This window comes from Xiphias gladius, chromosome 19 (assembly GCF_016859285.1).
Source record: "Xiphias gladius isolate SHS-SW01 ecotype Sanya breed wild chromosome 19, ASM1685928v1, whole genome shotgun sequence".
Lineage (NCBI taxonomy): Eukaryota > Metazoa > Chordata > Actinopteri > Istiophoriformes > Xiphiidae > Xiphias > Xiphias gladius.
In genome coordinates, this window is record NC_053418.1 from 14530044 (window position 1) to 14545036 (window position 14993).

At 37.6% G+C, this 14993-nt stretch overlaps 2 protein-coding genes across 2 annotated transcripts; one reads left to right on the top strand and one right to left on the bottom strand.

Annotated features, from left to right (window-relative positions):
* Positions 1-107: 107 nt before the first annotated feature.
* Positions 108-6245, bottom strand: LOC120805459 (beta-1,3-galactosyl-O-glycosyl-glycoprotein beta-1,6-N-acetylglucosaminyltransferase-like). The gene is made up of 5 exons (XM_040155697.1): positions 6171-6245; positions 2329-2961; positions 2119-2212; positions 1542-1946; positions 108-1420 (listed from the first exon to the last, which is right to left on the bottom strand). The coding sequence occupies exons 2-5, from the start codon at positions 2631-2633 to the stop codon at positions 926-928; spliced, it is 1299 nt and encodes a 432-aa protein (XP_040011631.1). The 5' UTR covers positions 2634-2961; positions 6171-6245; the 3' UTR covers positions 108-925.
* A 1801-nt stretch (positions 6246-8046) lies between these two features.
* On the top strand, positions 8047-13813 carry rfk (riboflavin kinase). The gene is made up of 4 exons (XM_040156133.1): positions 8047-8658; positions 10366-10517; positions 11170-11272; positions 11495-13813. The coding sequence occupies exons 1-4, from the start codon at positions 8577-8579 to the stop codon at positions 11665-11667; spliced, it is 510 nt and encodes a 169-aa protein (XP_040012067.1). The 5' UTR covers positions 8047-8576; the 3' UTR covers positions 11668-13813.
* Positions 13814-14993: the final 1180 nt, after the last annotated feature.

Consider the following 14993-nt stretch of genomic DNA (forward strand, 5'->3'; position numbering starts at 1 on the left):
GAGAAAAGGAGAGAAATTGTTTTGGAGTAATGATGAAATACTGTTCACTGATGGTTAGGTACAGTATAAAGAGTACCTACTCTGTAGGTTAGGGTATTTCTACTTTTATTTGCTTTTTATTATATTTATATGCATTTGTTTGTGGCTTGCAAGGTATTCATTTGTTGTTAAATATGTAAAATGTTTAACTTCATTAAAAATGTGTTCCTCCTCAAATCTTTTCAAAATATATATACCATACACCACATGCACACGTTACACATTGCATAATAATCCAAAGTACCCCACCTACATTGAATACCAGTGAATAAATATTTTGTTGACCCTAATCAGGAAAGTGACACACAAAAGTATAATAGCAATTGATATCAGTCCTTTTGCAGAGGCAATTTACCTTCAGTCTGTTTGGAATAGTCTGTATCAGGTTTATAAAGGGCACATTTTCCTTGTTCTTCTTTGTGCAACTGCTCAGTCTCTGTCACGTTGCATGGGGACTGTGACTGAAGAGTAATTTTGGTCACTCGTTAACTTTGTCTTGATGCCATTCCTGTTTAGTTTTGGTCTTTTGTTTGTGGTCATTGTTTCACTGGACAATAGATCTTCTCCCAGGTCGCCGTTGTATTGCACACTTGTCTTGCAGCAGATTTTGCCACAGGTTTTCCCTGTATTTTGCAGATATGCACATCCAAAACCTAACTGGCATCTGATAGAATGCCGTTTTTGAGTAGAATGATGTAACTGACAGGCTGATGAACAGCTAGATATGCAGCAATAGGAAAGAATAATATATTGCCACTAATTTAACATTTTTTTAAAATTGTATTTGTGTTTATCACGCTAGCAATATAATTACTTTAAAATATATCTGGAAATTTAATTATCTGTTGCCACAGATAATTCCATTCTTTGTTGCCATGAAAAATCTCTAATACATCTTATGTAATGGAGCAAGTGCCTTTTGTCTCAGATACTTTTCCAGGCAGTAGACAGCAATGGGATCTTTGTCTATGTCAAACTTATTGGCAAAGAGGTGATGCTGCTCAAGCATCCACTGTAGGTCTCCAGCACCATATACACATATTTGCCTGACATGGTTGCCATGGCACGCTGGGTACACCGCCCCGAGTGAACCCTGTGGCCCTTCATGCCACTGCCACTTCACCAGCCGTGCAATCGCATTGATGTCTGTCACGTCATATTTGTGGTTGGGCCAAGTTGAGCCAGGAACCCCTGGGATTCGCTGAATGGTTGCCCAGAGAAATTCATCAGGGCTGTATGTGTCTTTTGCCCACTCGATCAGTGCGTGTATTCGCTTGTCCTCCAACACACTGCGGATGTAGCCTCGGTTAACCACAATGTAGGCATTTCCTACCAGAATGGGCAGGTTGAACGGAGGCTGCTCCTTTGCCCTTCCTGTCCCCTGAGACAGATGAAATAGAGAATTAATATGGTGACGGTCATTAAGCTAAATCTGAACAGAAAGTTTTTGTGATGCAAATAAGCAGTATGTAAGTCAATATGTAAGTCTTCAAAAGAAGTACCTGGATTTTTCCATCAACTATCTGGTGAGAAATTTTCACCCTCCACTTCTTTTCTTCAGGCAGTTTTTCTGACTCCAAGCTGTTCTTGCCCTTCAGCCAACGCAACATCCTTACAATCTCCAAATTGGTTTTCAGAGGGAAATCCTGGCCACAAAGGTTCATGAAGTACTTCCATTTTGTGGTAGAGTTATAGAGATCAGCCATACAGTTAAGGTCAGCCTGGACACGTGGCCAGGCGCCATAGATAACGGTCAGAGACTGGTTGACCATGAAGACATTCGGGAAACAGGAAGTAATGGCCGTGATGGCAGAGACGACTGAGGCCTTCGCTTTTTTGTCCACATGGACACAATATATATTTTGAGGTGCATAGATGGCTCGCAGCAGTCGCTCAAAGTTCTGCACCTAAAGTATATGAAAAAATAAATAAAAATTAACTCTTTTTTGTGTATACTTCAGCTAAACTGAATACTAAAATCAGTGGCGTGCCCATTTAATTAATGCATTAAGTAAATTGTTTGGACCTACTACACTGTTTTAAAGTTTATATGAAAATCAGGCTTTAGAATTTGCATACCTTATGGTGTACAACCATAGAGTAAGCCAGAGGGAAGTCCTCTTCTTCCTGGCTTAAAGGGAATGTTAAGTACTTCCTGCTTATCTTGAATTTCCTGAAATACACAGTATTGAACAAATAACACAAGGAACTAATTTCTGTTCAATTCTGTACATTTAAATAATGGCCAAGTTATACAATAACTAAAACCTGTAGTTTAAAGAAACACACCTGCAGTCTTGTGTTGCATTAATGTAATACTCATCGGGAATGTGAACACTCTTGCGGAAGTCCTTAGTGATGCTCAGTATTTTGGCCTGGTCTATTGCCTCCCTCTCTCCCCGCATGATTGCTGTACAGTTGCACGCTTTCTCTGGGCTGCTATCAGCGTCTGTATACTCCAACCAGCTGTACCTGAGAGTGTAGGTAGGATCCCAGCCTGTTTGCGGGCGAATGAGTAGGGGAAGAATCCACAGTGATCCCAGTACAACAGTGAGCTTCAGCAGTAGCAGCCTGCTTTTTTTCAGTAAACTCATTTTTTGAGAGAAGGAACTCAACTAAGACTCTTTTACAGTGAGTTCTGAATGTAGTCCACCTGCATGTCCCCTTTATATTCTTTCATTAAACTTGGTACATGCACTACTGCGCTGTTTTATAACTAATTCAGACTTATTTAAATGTAAAACTGAAACTAAAATGTCTAAAGGAGGCTTTGTCCTTTCAACGTGATTATTTTCAGTTATTGCTTCATTCTGTGCTTTACTAAGCAGCATCACGGCTATAAACGATTTTAATTTTTAACAGTGCATAGCTTAGTTCCTCTCATTGTGGACCCAGGCAGATTAGTTGTTCCATGTATTGCTCCTGGAAACAAGATAAGAGAAGTGAAACAGACACACTGATTATTTAGATTGACATACTATTTTCAAGTGTAAAATTCAAAGTTGATCATTAATCAAAGTTCATGTTACCATTTAGATAATATTCAAGTAGAAATGGTCCTAGTCAATGATGTTTTTTAATGGACATTCAATAAAAAATGATACAATTATAGAAAAATGAGCTAAAAAAAAGGAAGGAAAAAAAGATAGAGATTTGGAGCTAAACAAAGGTAAACTATACTCTCAGCTTTCTAAAGTTGAAATAATGTGTTTTCCTTTCTACAACTGTACTGGTATGTTTGGTCAAATCTATTTTACAAGTACTTTAACTATTGCCAAAGTAAAATACCAATCAAGGATCAGTACTGATTATAATACCATGTTTTCTTTGTTGATTTTCATATCACTTTTTACATTTCGTGTATGTGAAACTGGAAGGTGCCAACTTGCCCCTGGAATCGTGATAAAGGAGATGATAAAAACACATACAGTATGTTCTCTTCCCACATATATGACTGTGTTTAAAATGTAAAAGTGAGCATAAAACCAAATTCATGTTTCCCTCTGGATATTGTTGGGACGTATTAACTAGAAAGGCTACCTACTGATAGTGTTAAATGGACAGGCAGACAGTCAGTTAAGATATTAACAGAAACATGAGCGCAAAAAAGGAAAGGGAAAAAGATTATAAACAAAAAGAAAATTACACAAACTCGAATCCTCCTGTTTTTGTCAACAATTACATTAACTTATTATCACAAGGTTCTGTGAAACTGCTGGACCCCTGCACACCGATACAAATATGACTGGACCAATGGGAGTGTTGTGGAAAAAGGTAATGGTCATATCCCAAACTGATAAAACATTAAGACTGAAGTTTTTCTTTTAATAAATAATATTTAGAAGGTTACCCATTTTGGTCATTGGACATTTGGTCCCCGAGGCTGCAATATTGGTAGTGATCCCTGGGGTCTACGGACATTCATTTTTGCTCAATATTCCTTTGGTTATGGAAAGGAAATGTATGACCAAAAAATTCATTAGTTGTATGAAATTTGGGGAAAAAATACCTAGACAGATACAGACAAAAACATTTGGGGAAAAACATTGTGCACAATTATTTAAAGAAATATTTTTTGTTAAATCATAATGGGTTCAAAAAACTATTAGTCCCTCACAATTTTTATTTATTTGTTTGTTTTTTGTTTGTGGCTTATTAGACCTTTTTTCAGGACAGAGTGAAAGTGATCTGATTTGAAATTTTTCATGTCCAACATGTTAGAACTTGTTTTTTTTTTCCTTTTAATAGAATAGTACAGACCATTTCATTGCAAGGACACAGCTCTGCTTCTGGTAAGGAGTTGATACTCACATACTTCTTTGTAATTAGAATTAGTTCTATTGATAGGTTTCAAGGAAACTTTTTGCATGTGTGCTACATAAAATGAAGCTCTAATACGTATAATACACCAAACACAAGAATTACTTAACCTATGGTATTCAATTTAAAAATACAATGTCGATGTGGGCTTTCTGTTGTGCGGAGTTCAGTTAATGAGCTTTGCTGTTCATCCCATTGACATACATAAATGAGAATCAGTGAGCAGCACACAGCTGGCTGAACTCAAGTGTCGAGGTGCAGTATCGTCCATTCCTCAATGGGGAAGAAGGCCCCTCTGAACGTAAGTGATTTACTCCTTATTCTCTAAAGGCCACAAATTCTCTTTTATGACCCCAGGGTTTTGTTTCGGTAGCCTGATCATTGCCATTTCGTTTCACTTAATTCAATCTTTTTGAATTGCTGAACTAATCTGAGGTTTTCAGGGTGAATCGGAGGTCTGAAACCAGGTTAACATTTGATTATTTTAAATCAGTCGTTGTAGTTGTTCACTAAAGAGTTAATGTACCTCGCTTTTCCCACACATAGGACATTTGGCAATTGATGATTCAGATCAGCAAAGAAAAGTCAACTTTATTTTGTGATTTCCAGTTTTCCCCCTTAAAAGAAACGATGTCCTATCACCCTTTTCAAAATTTCACAATCAGTTTTCTCTTCTAAACCCTGTACTTTTATGTTCAGTCAAACAGATTTTAGAACAAGTAGTTTAACTTTCATATAAGTATAACAATAAAGTATAATATTAGCCAAGCAACACAGCTGATTATAATCACATTTTCCTTTTTGTAACTTTTGCTGTTCAGATAATTCATTTTTTCATTTCATTTTTCATTTCTTTTTCTTGAGTAGAAAGTTGTAAAACTCGCAAGGGCTACCTTGACAAACCTAAATTGTTCCTTTCAGTTATTTTGTGTGGAGTGAATCAAACCCAAGCAATATTTAAATTGTGATATGAGAACATGTTCATTTTAAAAGGCGAAGTTTGGTATAAATTAAGAGTATTTAATGTAAAATATTTGGTGGTCTTGCGTTGCTGCAGAAGATAAATTGATGGGTGTCGGATTAAGGATCCCCAAAAAATTTACACAATTTCACCATCGCAAAGCTATTTTTTTCTAAATATCAAATTTCAAATCACTGTGCCATCATGCAAAATAAACTCACCAAGCACTTTGTTCGGAAGAACATACGAATACTGGGTGGGGCCTCCCGTTGCTCTCAAAACGGCCTCAGTACTTCATGGCATTGACTCCGCACAATGTTGGAAACATTCGTTTGAGATTCTGATCTGGTGATGTGATTGCATCAGATCATACCTGCAGATATCCCATTCTACCACATCCCAAAGGTGTGCTACTGCATTCAGATCTGGTGCGTGGGGAGGCCACTGATGTACACTGAACTTGTTGTCATGTTCATGAAACCAGTTTGAGACGACTTTAGATTTCTTACGTGGAGAATGCCAGAAGTAGCCACTAGAAGAATGTTCAATGAAAACATTAACACACCCCCACATGATTGACCAATTGGACAATAGCGAGAATAAGCAGGTGTAGGCCTTGGGTATTCCAAATAAAGTGCTTGGTGAGTGTATGTAATAAGAGAACAGAATTTATTGTTGAATACTTTAAAATAAAACTAACACCTCTTTTTTTTAAACAAATTAAGACAAATCTGTGAGATGAAATCACAGGCATTCAATGAAAGTAACATTATTTAAGCATAAATCATGAAATAACAGTAATTTACAACTTTTGTTCACCTCAACAGCAGAACAGATACATGCTTCCTACCAGTGAATTCACGAGCAGCAGATCAGATTCAAGTTTTCTCGCTTCATATCCTTCTGTGTTTCTCCCCTTATTGCTTTCTGATGTTTCCAGACCTGTTGGGTACATTTGTTCTGGTCTATCTATGGGAGGCACAGTAGGCAATGAAAGTAAGACTTCCTGGTAGCATTTTTCAAAGTAAAACCATTTATCATACATACAGGCTTGACAGCTGGAATTGAAGCTTTCTCTTATCTAGCCAGCGGGAATATGTATACCACTGATTGGAGTCGTACAAGTCTACGCTTTTATTTTGAAATCCAAGAGACTATACAAATGAATCCAATTATTACTTTTACCATATTTCTATGACATTTATAGAGAAATGTATATAAATTGATGCATTTAAATGATGCTATACTATCCCGTCATTTAAAATCACACACATTTAAAAGTGGACAGCACCATAGCAGGTTAAGTTTTCACAACCAATCACTCTGCTATAGCTTCTCAGCCTAACCTTTAACACAGTCCAGTGGGGCAATCACGTAGGTCTTCAAACACCAGGATGAATGTTTTCTTAAAAAAACAGAAGTGGAAATTCAGGTGGTTAAAGTAGGCGTAATGGACAGGTTATATTGACTGAAATAAGTTCAGAAAAATATATTCATAAAATGAGTTTGTGTTAGATGACTACCTATAAATCTACTCAGAATAATTGTGTTATTGTTACCTGTCAGACCTTGCTGGATAGATCGGGCGTGGTATATTTTACTTTTTTCATGCCAGTAACAGGGAGAACTGGTTATAATCATTCTTCTGCAATTTGTATGGTTAACTTGTCCAAGGCAGGTGAATGCTTGTAAAACCAGTTCCAGATATCTTGCAAATCTTTGTTTATTCATGTAGGACAAATGGTATTTTAATGGTATTTTCTCCCTGCCGTGTTTGACTGTTGTTGAGTATATTCCCCCAATATTGTAGCGATGTTGAATGTAATGCCAAACAAGTAATGTGGAAAAAACATCCTTTTCCATTCAATCCACTTATTTGTGTATTTAGTGCTGTTCTAATGTGTATGCATTTATGCAGAAATTTAATGCCGAATGAATAACTCTTGCATTTTCAAAATCAGAAAAATAATTTTAATATATCTTTAAATTAATATTTTCATTTTTAATGATCTCTTTCTTATGTCCTGCAGATTTAAATGTATAAATGAAATAATGACGTCTGACTTTATACTCGTATTATTTCAGTATGGTATAGTAGTTTAAATATTCTATTCTATATTATGACGGGTCACACAAGTAAAAAAAAGTTCATCCAAGGTGTAGGGGCTGCCTGGGCTATGGTTTGAGTGCTTGGGAAAGGATATGTCTCCCTCTTGTGGTTGGAGTCAAACACCAAAGGAAGCTACCAACAAACCTAACTGTTAGAATTGGGTTGGTCCTGTATATCGACGGGGGGGGGGCGCTATACCGTCAAGTTACTATTCGCTAATTATAATTAGACAAATTGTGGGCTGATAAAGAACGACGTTTTATTGAAAATGAGAAATCAAGTATATTTGTTGTAGGTAAATAAGTAGATTATCCATTTATTAATTTAAAGTTGCTGCTCCGGGAAACACTCGCGTGATGTGCAAGTTATAGTCCGTGAGAATCGGGACGATGAATGTCGTGAGGAAAGAAACAAGTCACCTACTGCGAATAGGGAGCAGCCTGCGAGTCAACATTTGTAAAATTCTTAGAAGTAACATGTAATGATAGCATACTGAGTATACTTTTCTAGAACTTGCCAAGGGTTTCCACCGTACGAGGGCAACACTCGGGCTTTTAGAGTTGGTCATGGGAGGCATCGTTTTGTAATCGCAACATTTCCTACAACACCCGAAGGCAACTTGTGACGCCCTGGCCCGCTTTGGTCACGCGGTCAATGACATCACCAGAAGCGTTCCGGGCGCAGATGTGTACAACACATGTAACATCACTGGCTCTCTGCGAGCACGAGGGCTTTACATTCACCGTCACACTGCGAGTGGACCTGAGAGAAACCGGGACGGTCATTCTCAAGTACTGTACAACCAACACCTCTGGACAAAACTGTTTTAGGAACAGGGTGTCTCCGATGAAGCTAACAGTAGTTAGCTTAGCTAGCATAGTCGGTGAACTGTTACCGTCGCTGTTCAGTGGCTAAGGTTCAACCTTATCCAACTCGGAACAAACAATTCAGGCGGGTGAAGCTACAGCTAAATCCAAGGACGGACTTTGGACTCCACAAGGGTAACACTTCACTCTTGCTAGCTGGCAAAGAGGGGCACGCCGACAGTAGAGTGCTGGTTTAGTAGCCACTTCGACTTCCTTGTGTCGTTCGAGGTCATTCTGTAGCGTGCATCTAAGACTGCCAACTATTACCGGGAAACTAGTCATGAAGAGTCTCCCGTACTTCTGCCGGGGAGAGGTCATCAGAGGCTTCGGGAGAGGAAGCAAAGAACTGGGGATTCCCACAGGTGAGTTGATCATCCCCCACTAATCTGTATGAGTTTTTCATTTCAGTAACCTGTACCCTAGTTTGCGCAGATAACCCTTCGGTCAGCCTGAATCGGTCTTATTAACACGGGGCCGGAAAAACCAAAGTAAGTTTAGATAATAAATATAGCATTGGCAGTGGGTGTGTGTTATGACCTACGTGTCGCTAAATGTCCGTCAGCGGATGAATTGGCAGATATTGATTACTCTTCATTCATACTAGTGTGACCGGTGGTCTCTGACGTTGTGTGCGTTGTGCTTTGACGGGGAGGCTCAGACCGGGATATCTTTAGAGTTGATCGCCGTTTATTTTGAAGACAGAAGTAAATAACAAAATCATTCGCTCAGTTGGCACGTGTAACTTGAGCTCCTACACAAATTAAATGACGCGGGAATATGGTAGCGTACTGCACAGTAATTTTAAGCTGACAAGTAAACTTATAACCGTGAATTTAACTGACCACAATGTCGCCTACCTCTCCCTTGGAGGAAAGAGGTAAAGGTGGGAGACGTCGGGGTCCCGATACTGAGACTCAAACGTTCCACATATTGCCTCTGGATAAATAACATATCAGGTTATAACTATAAATATAACTATTTTCACAGATTTTGTGTAATTATAATTTCACATATTACTAATATACATTTTAACCAATATTACACATATTTTTACTGCTGTGTGATTGATTCTGTCACACTAGTTAGTTTCTGCCTTTAAAAGTATGACGGCACCGTTTTACGCAACGAGTGCACATCTTTTTTTTTTTTTTCTTTAAATGTGAGTTGAGTAACAGAACTTGACAGATCAGGAAAGCGCTGTTATTTACCGAAATAATAGCTATTATGTAATGATGGCTGTTCCAGAATTGTGTAAGAATGTCATATCTTACGGACAAAAATAATGCAAATAAACATTGAACTTTGAAGTTAATCATCTGACCTTGTCACTACCCTGTTAAATCTATTGAAAAGCAAATCTTATGCTTGTAATGATAAATGATATATTGTTGTTATTCTCTTTATTACCCTGACATTTACCCTCAGATAGGACACACGGTATTTAAAGGCGTTTCGTAGGTGGAAGCCGGAAACTAGTGGCTGGAATTAGTCGTCCCTTCTCACAAAGTGTGTGTTGTCATTCCTAGGGGTTGAGAATATTTTTGATGTTGAGTCAGACTTTAGTTAACGTATTGTGACACAGAGTACATTAACAAAGATTACTGAGGCACAAGATCCAAATTCCACAAAATAAAAATAAAAAGATTCCTAAGCAGGACAGGTTGTCCACTGAACAGAAAGAACAAATAAATAAATTCTTTGACAAATAACGTCAGCTCTTACAAATGAGGTTTGTGTCTGACCACGCAGCGCTTCTGAAGGTGAAGACATTTAACTTTAGTACCAATGTGTTTTGTGAAAAGTGAGAATTAATCTTTATATAATGGAACATTTTGCGGATGGATTTCTTTCCCTGGTTATTTTCACAGCCAGTTAATACGTTTTTCCAAATAGTTAATTTTCTCTGCTTTAAACAAAACAACAAAAACCTCTCTTCATCTGCTTTGAAGTGCCACTGAGCAAGAAACTAACTTAATATCAGGCAGAGCAGTTCCCTAGCTGACCTTACATGCTAATCTTTTTCTTTTTCTTCTTCTGACTCTTCCCCCCTTTCTCCTTTCCATCTCCAGCCAACTTCCCAGACTCGGTGGTGGACAACCTTCCGGGAGATATCAGCACAGGAATCTACTATGGCTGGGCCTGCGTGGGTAATGGCAATGTCCACAAAATGGTGATGAGCATTGGCTGGAACCCTTACTACAAAAATACCAAGAAGTCCATGGTAAGTACAAGAAAAGCACCATTCTCCGCAAACTGTGTCAGCAATAAAGTGTGCACATTAAAAATCTATTATTAAGATGTGAAGACAAACTTGTGCATTCATTAAAGCATAAATGATCAGTCAGTGTGGTTTGTTTCATGACTGCACATGAATGCTGGTTGCAGAGTGTTAAAAAGACTGATTATATTCAGTGTCATGGTTTGTCTTATTTGGTAATATATTTGACTGGGAAAAGAAATATTCCTGCATTTTCACTTCAACAAAGTTTCTCTCGGTTGTCAGGAATATTAAACAGGTTTCATAGACTTTCTATTAATATAGCTGGTTCCATCATGGTTCATGAAAAATAGGTAAAAATGTCAAAGATCATCCATAGCATATCATACAAATAGCGCTCATATTCATTATGTTGAAAAATCATTTGATTATGCTTGTTGGTTTTACTGACCTTAAACATTGCGAGGGGTCTGAATGTCACACTGAATTTGTCTTATGAGTCAAAGATCTTGGAACAAATACATTCAAATTGTTTAAGCAGCATTTAAGCACGGCTTAAGGCGAAAGACTGCTGTGGGAATTTTAAAATTTGTTGTTCTCTTGTGAACATAAGTTATTTTTTTATTTTTATTTATTTATTTTTTTTGGGTTCTAGGAGACCCATGTGATTCACACGTTCAAAGAGGACTTTTATGGTGAGATTCTCAGTGTTGTCATGGTGGGCTACATCCGTCCAGAGAGAAGCTACGACTCTCTCGGTAAGACACATTTCTCTCTCCCACACACACATGCACACGCGCGCACACACACACACACACACACACACACACACACCATCTTTGTGTGCCTGGGTTCAAAGATAAGTTTTTCCGTAGATCTCACAAATTTTTTATTTTTCTCTTTTCACCTCTATCTCACACACACACATATTCTTACTTCGCTCACTTGTTTTCTGATTGTGTTTGTCTCTTTCCGGACAGAAGCCCTCATTGCAGCCATCAACAATGACATTGAGGAGGCCAAGGTCAAGCTGGAGCTTCCAGAGCATCTCAAACTGAGAGACGACAACTTCTTCACCAGTGCTCCCAGCTCATCTTCAGCCCTGCCCACCACCACAGTATCTACGTCACAGACTATTATGAATGGTCACTGACAGGTGGCTGTGACTGCAGCACTTTACACACACACACACACACACACACACCAGAATAACACGGAGATTTCTGTATACACACAGGTTTGTGCATTTGTACTCATTAAAATACACCACCTCATTCTGCGATCTCTCAGCTGTCGCCATGGCCACGTGTAGACATAATCATAAACGACCCATCATTTTTTAATTGTATTTTTCTTTTGCTTTGTCAATGTTTCTGTGTTTAATGTTTGGTTTGTTGCAGACAGTCACTTAATAGATGATATTCATTCGTGTATATTCACACCAGATTGCTGTATGCAGCTCTTGGATATCACTGCTTCTGCTGTATATTTGGAATGTTTTATGTGAGAAGGTACCTAAAAAAAAAAAAAAAGAACACAGATCTTTGGACTAGGGTGACCAGAAAATACTAGCAGTTTTGTAATAATCTGTATTTAAGGAAGAACACAAATATACATCATAAACTCAACTCTTTGAACCCTATCTAGCCATGGTCATAAATACGTCACTTACTCTGTCTTTTTCTGTTGAGATTCGTTTGTGTGTCAGATGTTTAAGAGGGAAAGTCTGAGCATTATTATCTGTAACAAAAACACGGGTCGCACAGTTAGATGACTTTATGCAATGATGTGGCTAAATGCAAGGCATCTGTGTGAAGACAGGGAGATTAAATAATGATGTTGTATGTTTGTTATGTTTGTGGTGTTATGTGTGTGTTACAAGCTAAAGGGTGTTAAAAATATCCTTGCTTTCATCTCTCAATTTCTTTTTGACAAGATGTCTTTCCTTTCCAAGGTGATACAAGCCTTGTAATGTTCACCACTGCCCTAGAAATGAATGGCCCTTTTACATTGAACCGGAGATTGGATTGGAGGTTTTTGCTGCTTTATGCAGGAAAAAAAAATCTGAATATCTTGTAAACTTGAATTATTGAATAACCAGCAGCATAGTTATTTATTAAAGGAAAAGTGTACAAAAACATGTTTTAAGCATAGACTTTTTAAATAATTTCAACATATTCAGATGATGAGATGATCTGAGGAACACTAAGGCTAAAGAAGCAAGTAAGTTCTTATGCATGTCGGTGAAGTTTTTGCCCAGTTTTTTCTCACTGCAGCATGCCTGATGCTCAGACCTACAGTTTATTAGTCTCTGTGGGTTTGTTACAGATATTAAAACATTGATACGTGAGATGAGATGAAGAAGAATAACGTCCAAAGCTCCTCTTCCCTTCTCGGATCATTGCAGAGGGCAGCAGTCTTTGAAGTGTTGAACTCAAATTTGTACCACACAAATGTGAAAGGATGGTCAAGTCTGAACAGAAAAATCTACAATATGCATACAATACTTTACATCAGTATACTTTAATCATTTTTACAAATACATTCAAAAACTGTTGCCAAAATCCTGTAAGAGGAGTAGCTCTTTACACTGCTTTTAGATCTTTGTGTGCGCGCGCCTGCACCTGTTAAGCTTTTACAAAGGAAATGACCAGCAGTCAAACATTTAACTAAGTGTATACAATTTTTTGAACCCCTGTAAAAAAATAGTTTTAAATGAATGACATGTATGAGTTAAGCTATGTCATTTAGGATTTTCAGTCTTTACTGTATTTTAGTTTATTAAAGTGTTATTTAGGAAGTAAAAGATATGACTGAATTTTATGAATGTTGATATTTGTCATGCAACAGTAGCTGTGATCCTTTCACAGGCAGAGTGCAGCAGAAAATTTCTCAGTCCGGTGGTTTTTGTATGTTTCATTTTAATCAGTTTAGTTTCTTTACTAAAGCTGGAAAATTGTCAGCTGAAAGCACGAAAAAACCAATACTGGAAGCAGTACCTCATTGCAATTATGTTGACAAATTAACTGTTAACTGTTTCCTGTTGTATACTATGTGATCCACTATGTTCATCCTCTAAAGCACTTAATCTACAGAATGGCTCTCACTGTAATTTCAAATTGTAATGTGCTGCTTCTTCAAACCTATCAAAGATTTTAAGGGAAGTTTTTATAACCCTAACACAAATGTTTTCCAGGCTGTTGGAAGTATTTATTCTAGTTAACACAGGGACCAGGTTTACTGCATATAGAGTTAATGGCTCAACAACTCCTTTATGTTTTCATTCATGTGTTTTTATATCATTTAATCAAATAAATAATTTGATCAATATACGTTTTTAAGTTCCTTTTTTTATTTTCACATATTAAGGTGATAGGGACATACGATTAAAGTTCAAATAGCATAAAAACCAGGAAACAGTATGAAAAGATAGTCACATGACCGTCTTTTTTTTTTTCTGGGACACCATTTCCTGATACTTGCCTTAATGTTGTTATTGTCCTAATATCAGCTTCCGCAAATATGCACAGATTCGAACGTCACGTAGTCATATTTCAAAAATTCCTTAACGAGGGAGGGAAGGCAAAGCCAAAATCAAGCCAACGTGTGTGAAGGAGGCACAGTGGCAGATGTCCCAGAGTCAGTGCTGTGTCTATTTGTTCAGTCTAGTATGAGATTAGACATTGGACCCAACCTGTTATGCTTGGGATTCAGTGAAAAGGTTATAGTACAAAAATATCTCCAGGGGGTCTTCATTTTCAATTTGTTTGCGAATACTGAATATTAAATAGACCAGTATGTTTGTTGCCCTTTTATGTTGACAGGTAAATTAAGAACAAAGTTGCATATGTCAAAAGAGGCTCAAAAAGGAAGTGTATTTATTGAAATGAGTATACACTGATTTAGCTTTCTTACATAACCAAATCACACACCAGATCCAATTACATGTTACTAAGCTCAGTAGTCACAGCAGTCACTTGTGTGTTGGTCTGCATCCAACGCAACAGCACTTCATAACAAGATTGCACACCGGCAAAACACAGATCAAAATCCTGGTTTATTATGAAACAATCATTCACAGCATGTTCCACTGCAAGCAGGTACAGAGAAAGAAAAACAAATGATTTGTTCTTCCCACTTACCAGTAAGTGGGATGCAGGCGTGCTATTATCTCAGCGAGACAATACAAGCCAGATGTTCAACAGTGAAGTCAAAACGTGAAAGCAAGTCTAGAAGAAAATATTTTGAGAAACTGTTTGGGAAAATCACATCTTCTGCAACGTTCTGTCGTGCTGTAAGTAGAGGTATAGACACAGGCACTGTCACAGTACCACAAAGGGTTACAGATCAGATTGTGCTTCAGTGTAAATTTTGCTTTGAATTATGAGGGGACTCTTTCAGTGCGAAACACAGTCCAGTTAAAAAAAGATACAGCAAAGGGCAGCAGTAAAGAACAGTAATATTATGATTCATTTAAGT

Excerpts from the sequence above, each read along its gene's own strand:
- rfk (XM_040156133.1), top strand. The coding sequence starts at position 8,577 with ATGAAGAGTCTCCCGTACTTCTGCCGGGGAGAGGTCATCAGAGGCTTC. Across the intron at positions 8,659-10,365 it reads AGAACTGGGGATTCCCACAG|CCAACTTCCCAGACTCGGTG; the intron begins GTGAGTTGATCA and ends TTCCATCTCCAG. Across the intron at positions 11,273-11,494 it reads GAGAAGCTACGACTCTCTCG|AAGCCCTCATTGCAGCCATC; the intron begins GTAAGACACATT and ends CTTTCCGGACAG.
- LOC120805459 (XM_040155697.1), bottom strand. The coding sequence starts at position 2,633 with ATGAGTTTACTGAAAAAAAGCAGGCTGCTACTGCTGAAGCTCACTGTT. Across the intron at positions 1,947-2,118 it reads CTATGGTTGTACACCATAAG|GTGCAGAACTTTGAGCGACT; the intron begins GTATGCAAATTC and ends CATATACTTTAG. Across the intron at positions 1,421-1,541 it reads TAGTTGATGGAAAAATCCAG|GGGACAGGAAGGGCAAAGGA; the intron begins GTACTTCTTTTG and ends CATCTGTCTCAG.